The sequence below is a fragment of the Urocampus carinirostris genome, chromosome 15 (assembly GCF_059441175.1).
Source record: "Urocampus carinirostris isolate Australia breed hairy pipefish chromosome 15, RoL_Ucar_1.0, whole genome shotgun sequence".
NCBI lineage: Eukaryota > Metazoa > Chordata > Actinopteri > Syngnathiformes > Syngnathidae > Urocampus > Urocampus carinirostris.
Genome location: NC_142363.1, coordinates 25,720,715 through 25,745,975, shown reverse-complemented (window position 1 = coordinate 25,745,975; position 25,261 = coordinate 25,720,715). Strand labels below are relative to the sequence as shown.

Here is a 25,261-nt window from a genome sequence, read left to right as displayed (position 1 = left end):
ATTCACTCGTTATTGTTCTTCTTTGTCTCTCTGCCTCTCTCCTTCCTCTAGTGGTCCAATTTTCAACCCATAAGAATGATTCGTTGATGATGGAAAACAACCTCTGCATACACAGAATTCTAAAACATGTATTTTTTTTATACAGTCTTGTTTAACTTAGATTTCGTTAAAAATGACAGGCTTTAATCTGTTGTCATAAATTACGTGTTTGCTTCGGGCTGAGTTAGGCTTTAATACCCACAGGCCTGCGTTAGGTCGGGCTAGATTTTTTCAGGCCTGATCTTAATTCTGAACAGTAAAGTTAGAATACCAATCTGTAGAGTTTTAATTGTGTATTTTAGTTAAATTGATACATGACTCACCATAGTACCAATAAATGGGACCTTAAAAAATACCAAGTTGTTTAAAACTTTAAGTAAAATTACAAGTAGTCTTTGAGCTCTTCTTTTCCATGTAGATTTTTAAAGGGGACAGTGTGTAATATTTAGTGCCTCCTAGTTGTACAAAAATACTTTTTAGTAAAAAAACAAAAACAAATAATCGACCAAGAAATTTGTATTGCTTTTACCTAAGTGGAATCCCTTCCTTAGTCACAGCCATGTTTGTCCACCCTGTTGTTGCTTGCTGTGGCAAATTTTGTTCGCATAAGACAACAGTACCATCTAGTGGTCAAATATTACACACTAGGGCTTTAAGGTAATTTCGGGCCAAATGTTTGTGTCAATTCCTGATCGTAGGAATATCCTACCATATTTTAAAATCCTGTGAATATATTTTGTCTCGTTGTTTAATCCGAAAACTTCCACGGCACTACATTGGCTACAAAAGACCAGGACTGTTTTTTATTAACAGGATTTGCATTCATCTCGGTTTTAGGAGATACATCTACATAATGTCAAAAGTCATCTTTGAAGATTTCACAAATCCAGCTTTGGCTTTATTATTTATATTTTAACTACTGTACACTCAAAATCGCATAGTGCTAGCATGGCTAAGTGATTAGCTCCTATGCTATGCATTAGCAAGGTAGCTGAATATTTTTGGGCTTACAGAGGCTAACAAAATAAAAAATATTCTTTACTTCTTTCCCGCACAGCATGTTTGACATGTGTATAAAATGTGTTTTGATCACTTAAAACATTGTTTCTTGTTATTTGTTTACCCTTTTAATACGGAAACTTTTCACTTTCACAGCTAAAATTTAAATTATTTTGGAAGCGAGATTTAAAAAAAAAATGATAATTTAAAAAAATGAATAGCCACACTTGCTTTTTGAACAGATTGGACACTAATATTCTATATCTATCTATCTCTCTACCCTGGTTATATCCCTCGAGAGGGGTGACCAACAGCAAGACAAACACATACAAAAACAAAGAAAATAGAAAAGGGAAAAAGTAGCAAAAAACACACACAAAGTTTTGGACCATTCCACACAGGAGGTTCGACCTCATGACCTCAGAACTGTGCTGCACACGCACTAACCACTGCGCAGCTGTGCTACCCCCAAGGTTGCCAGTTGAACAAAAAAAATGTTTTACTTTACTGTGAACCAAAGTCCTACAACAAATCTGACCAATTTGGATCTAACCACCCTAAAGAAAACAATCTAAACAGCACATAACGCAATTTGTGATATTTTACGGTTTGACTTGAAATTCGGCGATGTTAATGGCTTTAACTGACTGATGGTAATCCCCCCACGACGTTCCTCCCCCTTCCCCTCCCTATAAAATGTGCGCAAACGAGGGAGTGGAGCGTACTGCAAGGCAACCACCACGCTCGCTGCTGCCCGATCGCTCTTGGGTCGTTATCGTCTGCCTTCCTGGTACGTGCGACTGCATTGTGCATGTCCTTAGATTACACATTTTCATAATTCAAAACTCAAAATACACGTTATTTTATCTATTCCGGCGATAGAACATGCCTGCTGTTTATTCTCTCTCATTCACTCGCCACATGCATGCTCAGGATGTCTCTAATATGATCGTACTCGAGATGAAGACATATCTGCATGTGTGGGTAATTTGGTGTATGAATGATGATGTCACAACGGCATGTTAGGGCTGTGTTCGTACCCATGGAGACGGAGGCCAATTCTATCAATGCGGAGCTGCTGTTGCATAGGAACGCTTTTTTATAAAGGAAGGGAAAAAAACTGACTCAAGGTTGATGCTGCGGAATAAAAATTATTGCGCAACAGTGACATTGCACATCCCCCAGTTTACCGGATGAAAATAAATACTCTTCCTATTTCTTGTATCTAAATACTCATCTATTGTAACAGGAGCAAGACATAATGGGCTGGTGGCGTCAAACTCTGAATTGAAAGATCAGGAAACCCATCACGGTTTCTCTCTGATTGACGTAAGTAAAGAGCGGAGAGGGGAAAAAAAGCAGCAGATAGCCAGCATCCACCTTGAGGGCTTTTCATCTGAATGGAAACATGGACGCCTTCCACGGAGGCTATTTGACTCAACATGTCCAGGAGCTATGAGGTAATTTTTATTCTCACGCGTTTTGCACGTCACTCCGTGGTATTGTGGGCAAAATGTGTCCAAAATCAGAATTGACCCGATGATTTGAATATTTAGTTGAGTTGTCAGGAAAATCTAAACATGGAATGTTAATATCACCATGTTTTTGGACTGTAAAGTGAACCTAAAAATCCTGAATTGGCCAGAAATTTGAAGGTGCGCCTTATAAGCCAATGCACCTTATATACCCAAAATTATGGTGGATACAATATAAGATGAGACTGAGTATGTATACTGTACCACAGTATTTGTGCAATGATTGATTCATCGACAAACTTAGCTGACCAAAATTGCCAGACGTTGTATACAACAGGAATCAAACCCGGATCACTGCGGTGAGAGCACCAACATCTAACCACCATACCACCAGTGATACGGATGAAAAGTGTCAGGACCAGAACGGAAACACGACCCAATTGCGTAACGTTTACAACAAGTTTTATTGAAAGAAAGAGGAAAGGCTGTGCCCATGATCCGGTATTCGCTGAACGCGGGAAGCAAGTCGCTCTCGGACTCGGACTGTGATCCGAACACGGAAGTGGATCTTCCGTTGCGAGCGATGGCGGTGTCGGGGGCGAAAAACTGGTCGGTAGCCGGGACTGGGAGAGCAAAGCGTAGTCGAAGTCGGAAACGAGTCGTAAGCCAGGATGAGAGCGTAGACGTAGTCGGGATCTAAGATGGGTCGTAAGCCGGGACGGGAGAGCAGACGTGGTCGGGATAGAAACAGGTCGTAGCCGGAGACAAACGGGAGCAAAAACAGGACAGGCGGGAGTCAGGGTCGAAAAAGGCTTGCCTTGTATAAACAGAGGTTCGTAGACGGACTGACAACAGGGGACAGACAGGACTGGCTTCAAATAGTGACAGGGAGCCAATCAAAACCCGCAACGGTTGGCTGACTTGTGCAATCTTGAGAGCTTGCAAACGAGAGACTCCATATCCATATTTATTTTGGCTTCAGACCACTCGAAAATTTACTTCTTTGTTTCCAGATCCTGCCCAAGACATGTTTTTTTCTCCAGACATGGTATATTGCAAGAAAGAACAAAATAAATAAAAAGACCAAAAATTCAGCACACTTTTACTTAAAATCTGTGCTCACGTTTGCCCAATTGATTTTGTTTGTTGCTCCTGTATAAGCCACGCCCACCCCCTGACATGCTGCCTACCATTCGCTACTGGAGACACAGAACTAAATATACTCATAAACTGATCCCTGATTTCAATATTTTGTTTTATACACTAACGTCCAAAAAATTAGTTTCACCCAGACAATAGTGTGTTTTCGATTAAAAGTAACACTTTTTGTTTTATTAATCAAATGAGTTGCACAATAATAAGGAAGTACAGTCGAGACATTGAGAAGGTTAAAACTAATGGTTTTTAGTTTAGAAGAAATGTTGTCCTACAAACTTTGCTTTCGGCAAAGAATCGAAATTTCTAAGCGACCCCAGACGTGTCTTTGTAAATACGGCTGGGATGCGAGTATATACAGTAGGTTTGGGATGTCATGATTACTGATGTGACTCAGCTGTGCCCACTCTTTTGGCGCCAAACTGGTTCTGATTGGCTCCCGATCAATATTTGAACCCAGTCCTGTCTGTCCCCTTTTGTCAGTCCGTCTGCGAACCTCTGTGAACACTAGGCAAGCCTTTCTTGGACCCTGACTCCCACCTGTCCCATTTTGCTCCCATCTGTCCTTGGCTTCGACCCGTTTTTGATCCTGACCACGTCTGCTCTCCCGCCCCGGCTTCCGACCTCTTTTTGTCCCCGACTACCTCTTATCTCCTTTTCTGGCTTACGACTCACTCACGACCCCGAACCATATTTTTGCTCTCCTTCCCCGGCTACCGACCCGCTTTTTCCGTCCCTGACACCGCCATCGCTCGCCACGAAAGATCCACTTCCACGTTCGGAGCACAATCTGAGAACCAGAGCGACTTGCTTCCCACGTCCAGTGATCACCGAATCGTGGGCGCAGCCCTTTCTCTTCCTTCCAATAAAAACTTGTGAGAAACGCAACGCAAGTGGGTCCGGTCTCCGTTGTGGTCTTGACATGGGAGAGTATCTCTCTGAAGAAAAATTCTGTGTCCTCATATACTGTGCTTCAGACAGCGCTACTGTTAATGTAATGTCCTTTAAAGGCATATATAAACGGGAGTTATAGTAAGCAATAAAGGGACAATGATTTGGCCCTTTTAAGTAGCAGAGTATTGCACCATATTGTAACAACAGTTGAATTTCAAAGTTTTACTAGCAAAGCGGTACTCCTTACCAAGACATGTAATTGCGTTCCTTTGTAATGCGTTAATCCCAAAACTGTTGGTGGGGACACATGTCTTCTGTCAATGCCAAAACGCCCTTGATTTTGCTTACCATCATACTGTTTGCCATTTCAAGTGTACCTAACAAATTAACCGGTGAAGTTGTCCTAATGGCGTGTTCTCTGTGCAGCCGGGCCAATCAGTAGGGATGTTGGCGGCCGTGGAACACGGTCCTATCCTGTGCAGCGACTCCAACATCCTGTGCCTGTCGTGGAAGGGTCGTGTGCCCAAGGGCGAGAAGGACAAGCCCGTGTGCCGCAGGCGCTACTGCGAAGAGGGATGGCTAGCCACGGGCAACGGGCGCGGTGTGGTTGGCGTCACTTTCACCTCCAGCCACTGCCGCAGGGACAGGACCACCCCGCAGAGGATCAACTTCAACCTCCGAGGACACAATAGCGAGGTAGAAAAAATGGGAAGAAAATGGCGCAGTTCTGCGATGTCGAGTCTCTGTAGTTTGTGTTCTTATTTGTACTTTTTAGCATACGTTTTTGGTAGCACAAAACCGAATAGCTAGTGGTCAAATAATACACCATCTGCCTTTAAAAAAGCAGTATGGAATTTGAAACTCTGTTATTTTCCTTTTCTTGCTTGAAGTCATGATTGCAGCCTTCGTCAGCTTGTTCATGATGCGCGTAGGTGCATTTCTCAGATGCGCTGGAATAAACTCCTTTTTTGGGGTTTGGGTTGGCGTTTGGACTTGGCCTTATCTTACTTTCCCTCATTTTCATGCTAAACTGACAATTATTTATTTTCTAAATCTGCAGGGATGAGCATGGAGTCAGTCTCCAGCAGTCCCCCCCGGCCTCTTTTCCCAAATATCATGTTTTGCCCCGAACAGCTCTGATAAAAGTAGAATAAAAACAGCATTGCAAAATAAAGCATAAGGGCTATTTGAACTCAATTTGGCATTGTTAACACATACCTAAAAGAGAAAATATTTAACTCTAAACTTTATAAGGACACCTCGAACAATGCACCCGCCCTTGAATACCTCGCATACACGTATTTGAAATCCACTGTTATACCAACCTTTTTGAAGCTGAGAGCTACTTTTTGTTGCTGATTAACGCGATGTGCTACTAGTTCACTATGCATTGCTTAAATAGCATGTTATTACTATGTTGTTACGAAGTTATTACTGTTTCAACACCAGGTTGTAATTATAAGAGCAGGGGTCTCTAAGGTTGTGCCCGCGGGCACCAGGGTGCCCCCTGAGGACAGCTGAGGTGCCCACAGACTTGTTCTGAGAATAGCTCACTAGGACTGTGTCATTGTAATTTTGTAGTCCAATGTTTTTCTTGAGTTTGACTGAATCTCTTTAACCCTATTTCCAATAATTACCGTAACTTGGTATTAACATAGTAGCAACACAGTAATAGTAAGTTATAATTTTAGAAATGCATATGAAAACTAGGTGCTCTTTGCACTATTTAGTAATAAAAAGTAGCTTTCTGTTTGAAAAAGGATGGAGACTCGTGTATTAAAGGTTAAAATAGGCAGAGTCAACCACTAAACGCCATTTATTTATCTATATTCCAAAGCCATATCCCCCTCGTGGGACATGACTAGAGTCAAGAACACACTCACATTCACCAAACATCCATTACCCTTTCCTCATCCCAACCTGAACATTAAGCTCACAGCACAACAAGGGGTGAGTTGCTGTGCCATGCAACCCTTCATCAGCAGGCCCGACAGCACACACTGGTTTACCCCATTGCATCATATGCATCAATATCATTCATTCCTGATTATCCGTCACCATTCACATCCATCTCTAGCAAACACTCCTGCATCCATTAAATTAAGAGACCTTACATCCAGAGCATGTTAGACCCCATCCATCCAACCATGTTTGGGCCTTCTTCTCATTTTATTTCCCACCACTTCTGCACTACATACTCTTTTAGTCAAACGACCTTCACATATTCTTTCCATATGTCAATACCAACTCAGACCGTGTTCACAGTAAATATCATGCTAGTTAGAAATCAAATTTGCTACAACATCACAATGACTCATGATACATTTTCAAAACTAGTCTGTGGGCTACTCAGGTATTCTTCAACAGCTTAGTGGTGCCCGAGTTGAAGACCCCTGCCTTAGGACTTTTCTGTCATGTAAATTATTTTTCATTCAAGTTTTTTGAACACAATAAAGAAGAACAGTTTGAAATAGTAAAGGATGGAGAAAAGTGAAATAAATGTTTTTTGTGTCTTAGGTTGTGCTGGTGCGCTGGAATGAACCGTTCCAGAAGTTGGCCACGTGTGACATGGAAGGAGGAATCTTCGTGTGGATCCAATACGAGGGAAGATGGTCAGTGGAGCTGGTCAATGATCGAGGAGCCCAAGTACGTCTTGTTTTTTTGGCACGGACTAAATTCACCACCAGGTTTATCCAGCTTGAACAAGTTAAATAGTTGAAATCTAAATGTAACTAAATTTAAGCATTTTGAACTATTCCTGTACTTCTGATGTTGCTCCTCTTTGCAATAGGTCAGCGACTTTACGTGGTCTCACGACGGCACTCAGGCTTTAATCGCGTACCGCGACGGCTTTGTGCTGGTGGGCTCGGTGAGCGGTCAGCGCCACTGGTCATCGGAGATTAACCTAGAGAGTCAGATCACGTGCGGCATCTGGACGCCCGACGACCAGCAGGTAACCATACAGAAACTCATTGACCAAGCTCTGAAGCAAACATCTGAAATAACGCTTACATTCTGCACTAAGCACAAAGTTGTTTGGGAGGTCTTCAATGACTTGAACATCACTATATAAATGCAGACCATTTACCATTTACCAGTACTGTTCTTCTATTTTTATCAATTTGTACGAAGAGCATGACTAACTAACCTTTTTTGAAGCTGAGAGCTACTTTTTTATTGCTTATTAGCGCAAAGGTCTGCCGGCTTAATTTGTATTTCTAAAATCAAATGCTCTTTGTTTGCAGCAACAAGTAGCTCTCGAGTGGTGTGCGGCTCATTGGCGCTCCCTAGTGGCTCCCTAGCCCCTTTTCACAATTTCTGATAAAGGAAAATGATTGTTTCAGTAAGAATATATATATATATATATATATATATATATATATATATATATATATATATATATATATATATATATATATATATATATATATATATATGGGCAGCACGGTGGCGCAGTGGTTAGCGCAAGTGCGGCACAGTTCTGAGGTCATGAGATCGAACCTCCTGTGTGGAGTTTGCATGTTCTCCCCGTGTTTGCGTGGGTTTACTCTGGGCACTCTGGTTTCCTCCCACATTCTAAAAACATGCATGTTAGGTTATTTGGCCGATCCAAATTGTCCCTAGGTGTGATTGACCGACCGAATTGTCTGTCCCCGTGTGGCCGACGACTGGCCGGCAACCAGTTCAGGGTGTCCCCTGCCCACTCCCCGAAGATAGCTGGGAGGGGCTCCGGCACCCCCGAGACCCTACTGAGGATAAGCAGTGCAGATAATGAATGAATGAATATATACATACAGTATCCGGCCTCTAGGTAAAAATATTGAATCACTTCTAGTTATTTGTAGTCTTTTTATCTCTGGTGTGCTTTCTTCAGAGTAGTACTTTATTTTGATATTTGAAATTTTTGTAATCTGCAAGCTTTGACCGTATTAACATCCGAAGCATTTTTCAGGTGTTGTTTGGAACCGCCGACGGCCAAGTGATCGTGATGGACTGCCACGGCCGCATGTTAGCGCACGTGCTGCTGCACGAGTCCGACGGGATCGTGGGCATGTCTTGGAACTGCCCCAACTTCCTGGTGGAGGACAACTCGGAAGACGACACTGACTGTGATGAAAACTTCCTCCCTTTAGGTACTGAAAATACCTAAATAGCCCAATCAATGCTAATCTAAGGGATTTATACAATTTACTTATAAATCATTATAGTACACACATTACTGTTAATCCATACATAAAATAAAGAAATTCAGTTGGCAGGGATTAAACCCTGCAATAACCCTGCAATGTCTGTTCATTGATTCTTACAGGTCTTGCATTTCATACCTAGGCCTTCAGTAGGCTGGATTAATCTAACCCTCAATAACTATTTTATGGCTATAAAACATTTACTGCATCTAGAGCTGCAAAACGTATAAACAAGCATCAATAATACCCTCATAAAAAATTGCAATTTCATCGAGGAATGGAGCTTGGTATTCACCCTACACAAATGATTGGTGATAAAAAGGTGATTAAACTCACGCAAAATCCTTTTTGTGTGATCACACATTCGTCCTCCTTTCTCCATGAATATTTCAATTACTTTGTCGTACAGATTCTTTGTGCGTTCCATTTCCATTTATAAATCATGTTGTTTTCGGCATTAGTTTTTGTTGAAAATGTCTGTTTTTGTTGTGAAACTTCCCTTACCGCAGCAGTGCCAATCATAGTTTGTAAAACCAGTGCCCGCTAATAGACGCTCATACATAACCCTGAATCTTATTAGCTGAATCAACAGCTTTATCGAACACTGATGATATGTCTCACGGCCTTCAGAAAATTTTGTGAATGCCTCTGGGCAGATTATTGACCCTGGCAACAAGAAATGGCTGAAATCTGATTGGTTAAATATTTGAACATGCAAGGTCAAATCTGGAAGCAGCACAACCACAGAGAAAGCTATGGAATTCATTTAAAAGTATTCAAAAATATGAGAACATTACATGATTCAGATACTTTCTAAGCCAGCAGAGAAGACCTTCCACTACTGCCTGTTACAAATGGAACGTCGCCAACAAATCAACCATCAGAAGTTGCTCTTGCTAAACAAACAAATATAAACCTGGCCTTTGTAATGGGTACCACACCCCAAAATTAAAAAGATTTGCATTTTTTGCAGAAGGAAATTTTGCAAATGTTTGTTCTCTTGGTTTTGATGTCACTGGCTCAATTGATGCAAGCTTGCCAGGAGCTTACTCAGGAAAAAATATTATTTTGTCAAAAGCAAAATTAATACGTTTATTTTTCATAATTCATTTCTCGGTATAATGTATAATTACTTAAATGAGGAAATGTTCTTGTTTTTTATGCATCCCACATGTGGTCTTCACTTCATGTCTTCACTTTTAGTGCGGCGAGTGAAGCCTTTGTTGACAGTCACCTTTCTGTCGGGAGAAATCAGCTTGATGAACAATTACGATGACTTGTCCCCTGCTGTTATCCGCTCGGGTTTAAAAGGTACGACCATGTTGCAGCCTGTCATGCAGCACATCTGATGAGTTGTCATTTTTCCCCCCCAGATGTAGAGGCCCAGTGGTGCTCCCAGGGTGACCTCCTGGCCGTGGCCGGCATGGAGAGACACGGGCTGCCTTCTGAAGCCGGGGTGTCTAAGAATGCCCTGGTAAAGTTTTACAACGTGCAAGGGGAACATATTTACACTCTGGAAACGCCTGCACAGGTACTACAGTTATTTTTTTAGCACCATCTAGAGCAGAGGCCGGCAACCTTTTCCGTACCACTGATGATTAATTATCTGATAATATTTATGATAAAAACAACATTGATAATAAAAGTGAGAGTGTATCCACTGTGTGGATCTGTAGAACATGAGACATCCTTGTAACACCAAAATCACAAATTATCTTCCGAACCGCATATTCTAACAAGGGTCGCCGTGGTGCTGGGAGCATCCCAGCCATGTTTTTGGAATGTGGAAGGAAACCTGAGTGCCGGAGGGCTTTGGGAGAGCATGCAAACTCTACACAAAGAGCCCAGTGTCCTGATTACTGATGTGACTCAGCTGTGCCCGCTCCTTTGGCGCCAACTGCCACGGGTTCTGATTGGCTCCTGATCAGTATTTGTACCCAGTCCTGTCTGTCCCCTTTTGTCAGTCCGTCTGCAAACCTAAGTTAACACTAGGCAAGCCTTTTTCGACCCTGACTCCCACCAGTCCCGTTTTATGCTCCCGTCTGTCCCCGGCTTCAACCCGTTTTTGATCCTGACCACGTCTGCTCTCCCGTCCCCGACTACGTCTTCTCTCCTTTTTTTGGCTTACAACTCGCTTCCGACCCCGACCACATTTTTGCTCTCCTGTGCCGGCTACCTACCAGTTTTTTCCGTCCTCGACACCGCCATCGCTCGCCACGGAAGATCTACTTCCGCGTTCGGAGCACAATCCGAGTATCAGAGCGACCTGCTTCCCGCGTCCAGCGAACACCGGATCGTGGGCGCAAACCTTTCTCTTTCTTCCAATAAAACTTCTGAGAAACACAACGCAAGTGGGTCCTGTCTCCGTTCCGGTCCTGACACCTGGTAGTTGGAATGGAACCCGGGACCTCTAAACTATGAGGCAGACGTGCTAATAGCAACACACTCTTGTTGCTATGATAACATTTAACACAAAACGTCACATGGATTCGTGTGTAATAAAAAATACATATTCAACAAATGAACCAACCCCCGTGAAAAGATTGTTGGTGTTATGTTGTTTCTGTGTCGTGTTCTTGACTTAGGGATCCATGCATCCGCCATCTCTGTAGCGAAATGTTTCTTCGAGGCAGCAAGTTTGTTTGGAATGGTTCTAGCACAGCGTAGTAGAACGTTCTCCACGCTAAAAGCGTAAAAATTTGGTTTGATTCCTCCCTGTATCTTCGGCAGGTGACAGTTGCACAGCCCGTCAGGTCACACTGATTTTAATTTAAACGTACCACCTCAAAGATCCGGTTCAAGATCAGTCTGAAACGTAGCAGTGTCAGTAAAAATATCTTTCTCTGCGGCCCTGTATCAAACTACCACTGGCCCGGTGGTTGCCGTCCACTTATCTAGAGAACTGAAAGAACCTATATTGACAAGTCCACTATTTTTTCCAGAGGCCCATCACCACCATCTGCTGGGGCCACCGAGACTCAAGGCTTTTCCTGGCATGTGGTCCTGCTTTGTATGTAGTGCGTGTGGAGCACCGCGTAGCCAGCCTGCAGCTCCTGTGCCAACAGGGCATCGCCAGCGCCTTGCGTGAGGAAAAAGACGTGGGAAAGCTCAACATGCCCTCACTGCTGTGTTCTTATGTCACCACCGCCTTCATCCCCACTATCAAGGTGCTTCTCAAAATATACCCTGCTTTTTTGTTACATCCTATCTCGATGACTGTAATGCACTATTCTCCGGTCTCCCGAAGTCCAGAATCAAGAGCCTTCAGCTGGTACAAAATGCTGCAGCGAGGCTTTTAACTAAGTTTCATCACATTACCCCAATTTTAACTAACCTGCATTGGCTCCCTGTTAGCTTAAGATGGGATTTTAAGGTTCTGTTGGTAGCATACAAAATCATGCATGGACTTGCTCCTTCATATCTCTCAGATTTAAATTCCCCCTATGTTTCGGTCCGGAGCCTTCGCTCTGAAAACGCTGGTCTACTAGTGATCCCAAGAACCAAGAAGAGATCTGCAGGTTCGAGAGCGTTCTCCATTCGGGCCCTGGTGTGGAATGCTCTTCCCCCTGAGATTCGATCTGCAACCTCAATGGAAATGTTTAAATCTAATCTTAAAACACACTTCTCAAAATGAAAATAAATCCAAACAGCTTGCCAACATAATTTTTGCCGTTCCAGGTGTTCCGTTACTCCCCAAGCCTGCACAAAATTTATTAATTTTTTTACGTGATAGGAACTATCAACTAAAACTGAATCCAGGGGTGCTGTTTTTTCGATAGCCCCCGATTCCAGACCCCAACAACATCCGAGACTTTGTCAGTTACCCCACGGCAGGCAACGAGAGGCTGCACTGTACCATGAAGCGGGCGGACGACAGCCCCGAGGCCGGCGGACCGTGTTACACTCTCTACCTGGAGTATCTGGGCGGTCTGGTGCCCATCCTGAAAGGCCGGCGAATCAGCAAATTGAGGCCTGAGTTTGTCATTATGGATCCCAAAATGGACACCAAAGCCGGTAAGTATAGTCATACGGGTCAGTCTTTCTTTTTTCTTTACATCTATAAAAAATGAAAACCACGCATGCTGGAATCTTCCATAATATCCTCACAAACACACACAATACATCACATGTCATACTGGTGGCTTGCGGGCCAAGTGTAACCCGCTATATCATTTTGTGTGGCCCACGAGACAAATCTGAGAGAAGCACAAGAGAAAAATGTGTTGTATCGCATCGCACAATGACTTGCAACTTTATAAATGCCCACTGGATGTCACCAAAGCCACCACTTTAGATGTATTTTCTGACAACCATTAATTAACCAGAGAATATTTAGGAAACCCAACCCGTGGTTGTTTTACTGAGAAAGAAAGTCACAGATGCGCTGTTTAGAGCAATACCAATAATACAAAATTGAAAAAAATAGCACGTGGGTGTCTTTGCAAAGGTTTAAAGACGCTATAGCTGCTTCATTCTAATAGATATGACATTTAACAGTGAAGTCCCCATATTCAGGTAAACATTTTCATACAGAAATCAAAATAAGAACTACTTTGAAATTATTAAATCAATCATTTGAATCTGTCTTTGTATGCTATTTTCGTCACTTTCCATTTAGCATAACTCTTCCTTAGTTAAATAAACTATCGTGGAAATGAGTTCAATTGTGGTTTTGCTTTTTTTTAATGCACAGTTGATAAAAACTACAAGAGATTAAACCTTAGTGAAGTAAAAACGTATTGAGGAAAAGTCCCTTAATAATCGTTTAATCATAAAATATTACATCCCTGAATCATAATTTAACTGTGAGTCTCTGAAAAAATAACACACCTCCAGCTAAAGAACCCTGTTTATGCCATTCATTTACTAGTCTGGCCCCCATGTGAATGTTTTTCTACCACGTGGCCCCCAAGCTAAAATAAGATTGACACCACTGCCATTCACAACCTGACTACGATGCAAAAAGACACATTGGGGCACAGAGAAACCCTGTGAAGAAAACCACACAATGACTTATCATTCACATTAAATTGGATGAACGCCCACAGTCACTTCTTCTGATTGCTCTTAAGCAACAAATAGCTATCTCTTGATGTTTTGCCCCCACCCGGAAAAAAAAAACCCCTCACCTATATTCTATTGTACCCTTTAGAAGAGGTGTGCATCAACCCTATGATCTCGTACGCCGATAGCTGCAATTGCTCCGACTCCAGCGACGTGGAACTGAGCGACGAATGGGTTGGCAAAAAGTCACCCAAATTCTCACGGAGAAACAGGTGAGTCGAATTATTTAAAGACAGCACTTGAAACATTAGCTTGACGATGCTAAAGACGTATGCTAAAGAACAGTTTAGTGACTATAATCTAATAACTCATGTATTTCCTGTTATTTTCGCGCCATAGAATGAACCTGGAACCACGCAAATCTCCTAAACTGTCCCGCGCCCACCAAGAAGGTCAGCGCTCACCCCGGTTGCTGTCCAAGAAACCCATGGTTCGATCCCCGAGCCTAACACGCAGGGAGTTTTCCATGGATGGACTTACTGAGGTACTCTTATTTTGTATCTTATTGCAGGGTTCCTGTGGGTCCTTGAAAAGTCTTAAAAGGCACTGAATTTTATATGCTAAAAATAAGGCCTTAATTATTTTTCGTGCATCATAATAAAAATGCTTAATGACAGTAGCAGAAGTTCTTTGGAGTTATCTGCCATTTTTGAGCAAGGATTTATGATGTACTGTAAACATCCTGTCTATTTATAGTTTATAGTTTTCCAGGTCTAAAACTTTGGAAAGTGCTATCTTTTGGATGGAAAGTTTTCAATTGGACCAAAATGTTTAAAATCGCCTCTAATGTATGTGGTGTTTTTTGTTTGTTTGTTACAATTGTGTTTTTTATGAACTTGGTCTTAAATTGGATTTGAAAAAGCTTAAAAAGTCTTGAAATTAACTGGCCTTAAGTCGTAGGAACCCTGTGTTGTATTTGTAAAGAAACAGAATATTTTAGCAAGCCAAAATAATGGCAAAAATCATCTGTTATTAGCTTACAGTTTACCGGTTCAAGAACTCCTACAGTTAGCCAACTAGTAAAACATGTCTGGACCAATGTTCCCTGTAATTTTCCACAGGTATGAGCGTTTACACAAAGTCGGTGAGCAACGCTTGAAACAACAGTGAGCCACCATAATCCCAAGTGTGGCAAGATAATTCATTATCAAACATGTCCAAAACTTGACATCAAGTTACATTTTGCTGAGTTTCCGGCAATGCAAAATTATTTTTATCTTTTGAATGAATTGACTCGTGTACTATTGCAAAGGTTGTACGGCGTTTTTTCTTACAATTCTTTCACAAGATATCCATTTCTTTTTAGTTCCTGATATATTTTGTCGCATAATGTTAACATTTTTGGGGGCTTATTTAGTCGGCTAACAGGGAGCCAATGCAGGTTAGTTAAAATTGGGATAACGTGATCAAACTTTTTTGTCTTAGTTAAAAGCCTCGCTGCAGCATTTTGTACCAGCTGAAGGCTCTTGATTTTGGACTTCGGAAGACCGGAGAATAGTGCATTACAGTCATCGAGATGGGATGTAACAAAAAAGCAGGGTGTATTTTGAGAAGCACCTTGATAGTGGGGATGAAGGCGGTGGTGACATGAGAACACAGCAGCGAGGGCATGTTGCGCTTTCCCACGTCTTTTTCTTCACGCAAGGTGCTGCCGATGCCCTGTTGGCACAGGAGCTGCAGGCTGGCAAAATGTTTCCTTCTTTTTTTTCTTCCTTTTGTTTCTTTTTTTTCTCAGCTTTTCACTACTTTTTCATTTTGGTATTTTTTTCTTTTTTGTTCCATTCCCCCTTTCCTTTAATTAATTTTGTGCATAATTCTACTTAATATTTGGTCATGTTGGGATTAAAGAAGCAAAAACAACCTGAGGAGCCGCTTAGGATCCGAAAGAGCCGGCTCCTTTTTAGTGAGCCGAGCCGAAGAAGCCGGTTCTCGACATACTCTACTAACTTTACTCAACTTCGTTCGACTTCAAAATACCGCATTTAGGACACAACGTCAGGGGAACCCGTGTATTTTTACCTTCATGCACTGTAACTTTGACTTAAGTCGCTTCTTAATAAGTAATTTTGAGCCCTCATTTTTGTGCGCTGGCTAGATTTTCTTGTGCGCTGAGAATGTCCGAGCAGTGCGCAATTGCGCACGCGTGCAGCTTAGAGGGAACACTGGTCTGGACTGTCACAAACTGAGTCCACCAGTGTACGTAGTATTTAGCAACTGTGTGTTTGGGTTATGACCCTTTTCTCTCATTGCATTTTGCAGCATAATTACCTTGCTCAAGTCACATCCAACATCTGGGGTACCAAGTTCAAAATTGTGGGACTGGCTTCATTCTTGCCGGCCAATCTCGGAGCAGGTAAGTGTCCTAAAAGGCCGCAGAATTTTTGTTGTTGTTGAAAGTGGTGAGGCTGTATAAACAAATATTGTCTTTGTAAAATGATGTGTTTGTATTTTTGTATTTTGTTTGTATTTTGTATTATTTTTAAATGGTACCAGATACACATTACGTTGCATAACTATCAGACAATATTCCAGAACCCCAAAAAACATGCTTCCTTTGACCCACCCTAAAATAGCTCATCCATGATTTGTAATGAATCACTGTATTTACTTACATGATCAATATTTAATAATATTGGCTAATATTGGCTCTCCTAAAAATAAAAACCTAGCATTAACATAATAATAACAATGTTACAATGCAGTTATAACATTAGAACATAAATGCATATCATGCTAGTAAGAAAGAAGCAGCTTTCAGCTTCAAAAAGCCAAGTGACCCCTAGTTCAGTTCTATGTGTATGTGTGTTTCAGTCATCTACAAGACAAGTCTACTTCATTTGCAACCACGGCAGATGACCATTTACCTCCCAGAAGTGCGCAAGATATCCCATGACTTCATGAGCCTGCCAGTGTTCAACCCAAACGTTTTCAGCGAGGATGAAGACGACTTACCAGGTTTATTTAATACTAATATAGCCCGGCTGGTTCAGTGGGTGGAGCATGAGATCTCAGGGTTGTGGGTTTGAGCCCTACGTTGGGTGATAGAATTTCTTGGGGCAGCACGGTGGTTGAATGGTTAGCACGTATGGCTCAGAATTCCTGTGCTTTATTTTCCCTGTGCTTAAATGTTTTTTTCCCATGGGATTAGTTTCCTTCCACATACAAAAAACATGAATTACAAATAAATTGGACATTTTCCCTAGAAACGAGTGTGTAAGTAATGACATCTAATATCAACTTTGCATTTATTTTACAGGGCTAGCATGTATTTTATAGGGCTAAGAAATGAACTAAACTGCTATAATTTGCTTTAAAGGTACTAACAAACCTCTCCCCTTTTTAAGTGATGGGCTCATCATCGGCTGACAACCCGCCATGTACTGTCAACATTCCCATCGCTCCAATCCACAGCCCCGCTCAAGCCATGTCACCCACTCAGAGCATCGGGCTGGTTCAGTCCCTTCTGGCGAATCAAAACATTCAGCTCGATGTCCTCACCAACCCAACAACCAACACAGCAGCGGCTGCAGCAGCGGCAGCGTCTGCCTCCATACCCATTTCCGAGCATGGCCCGGATCCTCCGGTTGCTGCGGCCTTTCCTGTTCCGGCCAGATACCCTAACCCTGGGCAAGTGATCTTCAATGGTTTAGAAATGGGTCCGCTTCTTCCCGGTACTCTGCCTCCCCCACCACCGCCGCATCATCTGCCGCCCCAGCCTCGTTCCCAGCCGCCTCGACCGCAACAACAGCATTCCAGGCAGCAGACGCAACCCTCACAAACTCAATATCAACAGCGCCATCATCTTCAGCAGCTTCACCACCAACAGCCTCTGCATCAACAGCAGCACCAGGTCCAGCAGCACCAACAGTTACCGGAGAATCCACCTCCACCGGTGCCGGGGGGCCACCAGTTTCAGCAGCAGCAAATCCAACAGCAACAACAACAAATGCAGAAGCAGCATGAACAAATGCAACAACAGCAGCAGCAGATGCAGCAACAGCAGCAGCAGATCCGCCAGCAGATCCAAGAGATGAGACAGCAGCAGCAGCAGCTCCAACAGCAGCACCAGCAGATCCAGCACCAGCACCAGCAAATGCAGAGGCAACATCAGCAAATGCAGCAGCAGCTGAAGATGCAAATGACTTTGCCCCCGGCACCCACCGGGTATCCTACCATTTCCCTGCAGCAGATACACCTCCTGCCTTCTATTGCTCCTCCGCCGACCCCCGAATCCGTTCTGGCTCGAGAACATATGTTGAAGCCAAGTCTGCCTCGGACTTTACCCCCTTCCTTTAGTACCAGAGATTCAGGATCTTTGGATATCCAGGTGAGAAAGGCCAATCCCCCTCCCCCTTACCCGGGCACAGTGGCTTCTGCTGCGGCTACAGTGGAGGCAACCGTCCAAACACTGGTTACTAACTGCGATAGCCCTAGCATCCTGGCTCCAGACACCTGCCTGAAGAAAGACGACTTTTTACTTCAACCGGTCACCATACAATACCCGACGCCCCTAGGGTATGAAAGGATTACGACGTTCGACAGCAGTGGGAACGTGGAAGAAGTCTGCCGCCCCCGGAGACGCCTCATCCGCAACCAAAACGCGTACACCAACCACGGCTCAGCCACACTGAAGGTGACTTCCTCAGAAAACAAAAAGGTTAACCTTCCCTACAGTTCGGCAACACTCAGCCGTCTGTCAGTCCCCCGGTACTCCATACCGAGCGGCGACCCGCCTCCATACCCCGATCCTCCCAGTCAAGTCCAAGCTACTCTCGCCCCTCCGCCTCAGAGGATGGACAACAGTTTGATCCATGCCACGTTGCGCCGTGACCGTCGCGACCTAACGCTCAAAGTTCCCACTATGATGGACAGCTCTAGAACGCTTCCAACCAAAGCTAAAATGAACAGCACATTGAGTTCGACCTACCAGCACAGGTTGCCCACAGCGATGTACACGTGCACACAGTGCAGCAGTAACAGTTCCAGCACCAGCGTAAGTGTCAGCGGTGGTGGGACATCCAGTAGCGGCATCGCGGGTGGCACAGTTGTTAGGCAGGACTTTCCCCCAGGCAAAGGAGCACACCACAGCACGATCATTGTGCACTCTAAAAGTTCCTCCCAGTCATCCTACAGCCTTTTAGGTTCCATGGACTCCAGCCGTGACCGAACCGTATACGTCAACTCCGCCTTTACAGAAGACGAGACTCTGAGTCAGCACTGTCACCTGGAAAAAGCCGTCCGGCAAATGACCCTCGCTGATGTCGGCCTGGCAGCGAAACGTCCTCCGCCTTATCAGTGGAACACATCTGCTGCAGAGGAATTCTGGCTCACCCCTGAACAAAACGTACTAGCTCCGCCGCCACCTCCTCACAAACCCCCTCCTCTTATAATGGGCCAAGGCCAGCATTTGGATGTAACTCGGCTACCGTTTGTGCTCACAACCAAAACGCCGTCCAGTCCCAGCACGAGCACGCTTACGTTCCCATCAGGCTATCAGATATCGCTTGCTCCCTTTCCTCCCACTGTGGGGCACAGTAGACCCACAATGCAGACCTTACAGAACCCTTCACCACAGTGCGCTCCAAGTGAAGTGATTCTCCCCGTTCCGTTCGCTCAGCAGGACTCTAATTTGGTTTTAACGACAGGTTACTCAACTAGTTTGGCGAATTTAGCCTGCTGCACCCTGCCCCCTTTGTATCCAGGGACAAGCTCCTGTGCTGGAATTCAGCTTCACCCGGTTAACCTGCATCCTTGGAACCCATACCCTTGCCCGCCACCCATGCAGGACCCTCCAGCGCCTCCCCTTCCAACCAAAACCCATCAGATTCTAGAGAAACCCATTCTTTCACCACCCCCTCTGACCGCACCACCCCCACCGCCGCCTCTTCCTCCCCCGCCACCTCCCAGCGAGTTACCCCCTTCTAAATGCACCACAGAAGATTTGGCAGAGCCTGGCAAAAGCTTTCCAGAGCCGTCATCTCTCAACGAAAGTCCCGTGCCGCAAGAGTCGGACCGCTTCAACAAAAAAAGCCGCAAAAGACTGGACAGCCGGGCAGAGGAGGCCAACATGTCCTCAATGTCAAGGAAGGACGGTCGCACGCTGTCGGATTTCAACTCTCTGATCGCCAGTCCTCGACTGAACAGCAGGGAAAAGAAAAAACCCAAAGGACCCCGGGAGCAGCTCAACAGGACCAAGAAGATCAGCAGGGCTACAAACGAATTTCAGGACAGCTCTGAGAGCGAGCCGGAACTTTTCATCAGTGGTGATGAACTGATGAACCAGAACCAGAGCAGCAAGAAGAGCTGGAAGAATAAACGTAGCCTTCGCATGGCCAGCGAACTGGAGGAAATTAAATGCCGCAAGGCTAACGAACGGGAGGACCGCAGTTTAGGCAGCCAGGGCTTCGTCTACGTCATGGCCAACAAGCAACCTCTCTGGAACGAAGCCACCCAGGTTTATCAGCTGGACTTCGGAGGACGGGTTACCCAGGAGTCCGCTAAGAACTTCCAGATCGAGCTTGATGGCCGACAGGTAATTTGGTAATTTGATAATTTGATGGAAATGCATGTCATAAAACTTTTTATGTCAAACATGGGGGGTTATAATCTCCTGCTGAACGACCGATTCGAATATGGAGTAGACCCCGGGATACAACGACCCCACCTACTATGTTTTCACTTTACAGTGTTTAATAAGATGTTGTTTTGGTCCCTCTTAATGGCATTTTCTCCACCATATTACACCAACAGCCATTTGTTCCACAATGCCAAAACCTTAGTTAGTGCATGTGTCGTCTCTAAGATGCCTGTTTGCTATTGGTTTGCGACATGGTACCGAGAAAATGCCATTATGCTATCGGCTGAATTACTTCCCACAATGCATTTCTATCACTATTTTAGAATCTCATCAGCTTCGTAAAGACTTTCGCAATTTTGTGCGATACAATACTGTATTGTTTATACTGTATTTATTAGATATGGCTTCCGGGACTTGCAGTGATACTCAAGGGAGAAGCAAAAACATGATAACCACGTAAACAAAGTGTGAGATTATCAAAAAATGTGAAAAACAATCCGCTTAAGAACAATCGTCACATTTTTTAAGAAATGAGATGATTTAAGTCAGTAAATCTTCTAAGGATATGACAATCCAAGCAACCGAAAATGTGATTATCAGTTTAATTTGAATATGCTGTCTCCTACCCACTCTTCATCCACCCACTAACTCCACTGTGCCAGCTAAAATCACATCAAGCCAAAGGTAAATAAAATATAATTTTTCCTTTACATGAATATTTATTCATAATATTATTTCAACATATGCTCGTATATTACACATACTTACATTTTTATTATCTTGATGTTTTTATTTGGGGAACCTGGCGGCAGTAATAGTAGTAGAGGTCGTAGGTTTAATTCTCTGGTTCCTCCGAGATAATTGTCGAAGTTTCCTTGGGCAAGACACTGAACCCCTAATGCCCCTGATGAGCAGGTTGGCGCCTTGCCAGGCTGACGTCGGTGTGTCTGTGTGAATGTGTGTGTGTGAATGGGTAAGTGTGAAGAAGGTGGCAAACACTTTGGGAGGTCTTCAGTGACTTGAAAAGGTTTCTATCCTCCTATGTTCGGCAATTTCAAGTCGCGATCCCTATCTCAGATCAATGTCGTATCCATGGCATCTCTTGCCTGAAAATTATTTCATTTGAAAATATTTTGAATTAAAGATGGCCATTATGAAAGTATCATTGTACTTAACATTAGTAAAGGTCACCAGTTAATCCCAAAGCATACATAATTGCCATGAATTCACACCCACATTTACTTCTATAACACAAGTCTCACATGCATCCATACATCCATTATCTGCACCGCTTATCCTCAGTAGGGTCGTGGGGGTGCTGGAGCCCATCCCAACTATCTTCGGGCAGTGGGCAGGGGACACCCTGAATTGCTTCCCAGCCAGTCGCAGGGCATCTCACATGCATATTTTTGTAATTTGGCAAAAAGGATGTTCTTTATTGTCATAAATGTTCTTTGATTTTCTTAAAGGTGATGCAGTTTGGACGCATCGACGGTAATGCCTACATCCTGGATTTCCAGTACCCTTTTTCGGCCGTGCAGGCGTTTGCTGTGGCCTTGGCTAACGTGACCCAACGGCTGAAGTGAATCTTTTTGCTCCTGTTTCAACACATCTTTCTACCATTTGTTCAATCAGTATTTTTTGGGTGGGGGCATGTATTACCATTCCATCTATGACATGAGCACTTTGATCTGGAGCGACGAATGTTTGAAAAATTCTACTGAAACAAATCTTTCATGAATAAGCTATATTTGAACTAGATGCACCTTCTGAATCAAATTATAATAAATCATCGCAAAGTAAACTATAGCTGCAAATTCCTAATGAGATTCTATTGAGATGATGAAAAAATGAGAACCTTTATTAAGAACGATATGAATATGATATATTTTTTACATTGTCCCGTTTTGAAGTGGTTTAGCCATTGTCCATGCACTTTAAAGAATGTATTAACATTGTGTCGGATTTTTTTATTTCTTTCCATGCTACTTCTATGAAGTGGTGCATTAGTCTTGAAAATATATTACATTTGTGTGGCCTAAATAGACTTTTAACCGTTTCAAGCACGTGCATCCTACACTTTAAAAACACTCTGGTCAAGAATGGAAACAACCCAATACTTTGATGAATTTGCCACTTTTTTCAGGAGTGTTTTTGCACAAAAAGTCCAAGACTTTTTCATATAAAACTGTCACGACCAGAATGGAATCAGGACCCAAATGCGTAACGTCAACCACAAGTTTATTGAGAGAAAGAGGAAGGGCAGCGTCCGCGATCCGGTGCTCGCTGGACGCGGGAAGCTAGCCGCTCACAGAATCGGATCGTGTTCCGAATGCGGAAGTGGATCTTCCGGAGCGGGAGATGGTGGTGTCGAGGACAGAAAAAAACAGGTCGATAGCCGGGACAGGAGAGCAAAAACGTGGTCGGAATCAAAAATGGGTCGCAAGCCGGGATGGGAAAGCAAACGTGGTCGGGGTCAAAAAACTGTCGTAACCGGAGATAAACGGGGAAATCAGGGACGGACAGGATGAAAAACGGGTGCAAATAGCGGGACCGACCGGAGTCAGAGTCAAAGTGCTTGCCTTGTAGAAACAGAGGTTTGCTGGCCGACTGACAACAGGCGGGCTTAAAAAGGACGGGGAACCAATCAGATAGCCGGCAGCTGCTGGCGCCAAACGAGCGGGCACAGGTGATACTAATCAGTCATCATGATAAAAATGAATCGTTTTTTGGGGGGAAGTATTGATTTTAAAACTCTATTATAATAAAATTCCTTGTAAAATCACCTAAACACTGATGATTATTCAGTTGCAAGACATAGGGTCAAATCAACCCATATATTGGGTTGGTCCATTTTTGAGACCCCATTTTTTCACACAAAGTTGCTTGTTTCATTCCACTATAAAGCTTACTATTTTCGATCAACAGTTTTGAAAGTGTAGTAAAAAAAACTAAATCCATAGTGTCCCCCCTTTAAAAGCACCCTGACACCACAAGTCAACACACAAATTAATTTATTTTGATGGATACATGGAAACCTATCAAAAATCTCACCCTGTGCCTCAAATTATCCATCCAGGGTAACTTTCTTGATTTGACTTGTTTATAAAAAAGTAATTAAATCTTGAAAAAACAATGTGTATTAATTAACCATTAGATCTGGGTGTATTGAGTAACAAAACCTAAAACGAGTGCTAAAAAGCACAATGAAGAATACAACAACGAAGACTCAAATTGACCAAAATGCACCATTTTTATTTTCGTTTTTTTGACAGCCTATTGTAAGGTTTTGGGTTTTTCGGGTACTTGTAGCAGCAAGATGGCCGACAAAGTGTCAGCTCCTTCTAGGTGACACTCATTTTATGTAAAATAAATACAAACTTCTTGATCAATGAATACTTAAAAAATTAACAATTATATGAGAGCTCATCATGGGTGGTTAGCGCACAGCCCCACAGTGCAGAGGTCAAGGATGCAATTCTAGCTACCGCTGCCTCCCTGTGCGAAGTATGATCTCCCGGTGCCTCCATGCACTCGTTTCCTCACAAATTCCAAAAACGTGTATGAATAGTGAATTGGCCGGTCCATATTGTCCTTAAGTGTAAATGAGTGAGTGTTTGTTTGTCTCTGTGTGCCCTGCGACTGGATGGCAACCAGTTCAGGGTGACCCATGTCCACTGCCCGAAGGTGGCTGAGATGGGCTCCAGTATCCCCGTGACCCTGATTAGGATAAGGGGGTGCAGGAAATGGATAGATGGATTACAGATCATATAGTATTGCTTTTCTTTTAAATCTTTTTTTTTTTATCACTGGGAGATCCTAAATAGTTCACACTGTCTGTTTAATTAATTTGCTCAAAATGTACCATTTAAAAATCAACTCATTTATATGCCACATTTCTTAAGTCCGACTTTTATGTTTAAAAGAAAAAGTAAATGTCAAGACCAGAACAGAGACAGGACCCACTTGCGTTGCGTTTCTCACAAGTTTTATTGGAAAAAAGAGGAAGGGTTGTGCCCACGATCTGGTGGTTGCTGGACGTGGGAAGCAGGTTGCTCTGAATGCGTAAGTGGATCTTCCGTGGCGAGCAATGGCGGTGTCGGGAACGGAAAAACGGGTCGGTAGGGAGAGCCAGGAGAGCAAAAACATGGTCGGGGTCGGAAGAGAGTCGTAAGCCAGGAAAGGAGAGTAGATGTGGTCGGAGACAAAAAGAGGTCGAAAGCCGGGACGGGAGAGTAGACGTGGTCAGGATCAAAAAGCAGGCGGAAGCCGGGGGGACACACGGGAGCAAAAAACAGGTGGGAGTCAAGGTCAAATAAAGGCTTGCTTAGTGTTAACTGAGGTTTGCAGACGGACTGACAAAAGGGGACGGATAGGAGTGGGTTTAAATAGGGACAGAGAGCCAATCAGAGTCCGAGGCAGTTGGCGCCAAAGGAGCAGCCACAGGTGATTTACATCGGTAATCATGACAGTAAAGATCCCAAAGAAGATTTCATGTTGTTGTTTTTGCCCAGGTGCTTGTGACACTACTTGAAATATTTGATTTTAGTCTGTCAAAAAGTGCTAATTGTATGCTAACAACCTCAAAAATAAGATTTCATGCCGGATTTCTTTCCGCCTGTAAAACTTTCCTCATCAATTGATGGGGAAAGAGACAGAGCCCTGACACAAATGGTAAAAATCTTGAAGTTTTTATGTCCTAAATAATGTTTTTTTTTCCAGTATTAGCTAAGTTTATTAAAGTTGTGAACATGGGACCCTTACAATATAATGCGTCACGAATTGGTGCTCTCTGCAAGTAAACTCTTTTATCTGGTGCTACTGTACAAAAACAAATTATCACACTCATTATCTCAAAAGATATCATTGTG

At 43.4% G+C, this 25,261-nt stretch overlaps 1 protein-coding gene and 1 long non-coding RNA gene across 3 annotated transcripts in view; one reads left to right on the top strand and one right to left on the bottom strand.

The window, feature by feature from the left end:
- The first annotated feature begins 1,754 nt into the window (after positions 1-1,754).
- tulp4b (TUB like protein 4b) lies at positions 1,755-24,769 on the top strand. 2 transcript variants are annotated; one of them, XM_088355270.1, is made up of 16 exons: positions 1,755-1,828; positions 2,288-2,498; positions 4,989-5,258; positions 7,080-7,208; positions 7,354-7,515; positions 8,515-8,695; positions 9,953-10,060; positions 10,123-10,280; positions 11,692-11,916; positions 12,529-12,763; positions 13,905-14,025; positions 14,153-14,297; positions 16,073-16,166; positions 16,625-16,768; positions 17,158-20,345; positions 21,860-24,769. In XM_088355270.1, exons 2-16 carry the CDS (start codon positions 2,481-2,483, stop codon positions 21,974-21,976), a joined length of 5,295 nt encoding a protein of 1,764 aa, XP_088211396.1. In that variant the 5' UTR covers positions 1,755-1,828; positions 2,288-2,480; the 3' UTR covers positions 21,977-24,769. The 2 variants fall into 2 exon arrangements, with proteins under 2 accessions (XP_088211396.1, XP_088211395.1); XM_088355269.1 differs by having other exon boundaries at positions 13,902-14,025.
- Positions 9,883-25,261, bottom strand: part of LOC148351972 (uncharacterized) — a 19,455-nt gene continuing 4,076 nt past the window's right edge. Inside the window, exons 2-3 of the long non-coding RNA XR_015852967.1 lie at positions 16,082-16,175; positions 9,883-10,220 (exon numbers count right to left, since the gene is read on the bottom strand). This is a non-coding gene — a long non-coding RNA (uncharacterized LOC148351972). The remainder of the gene's footprint in view (positions 10,221-16,081; positions 16,176-25,261) is intronic.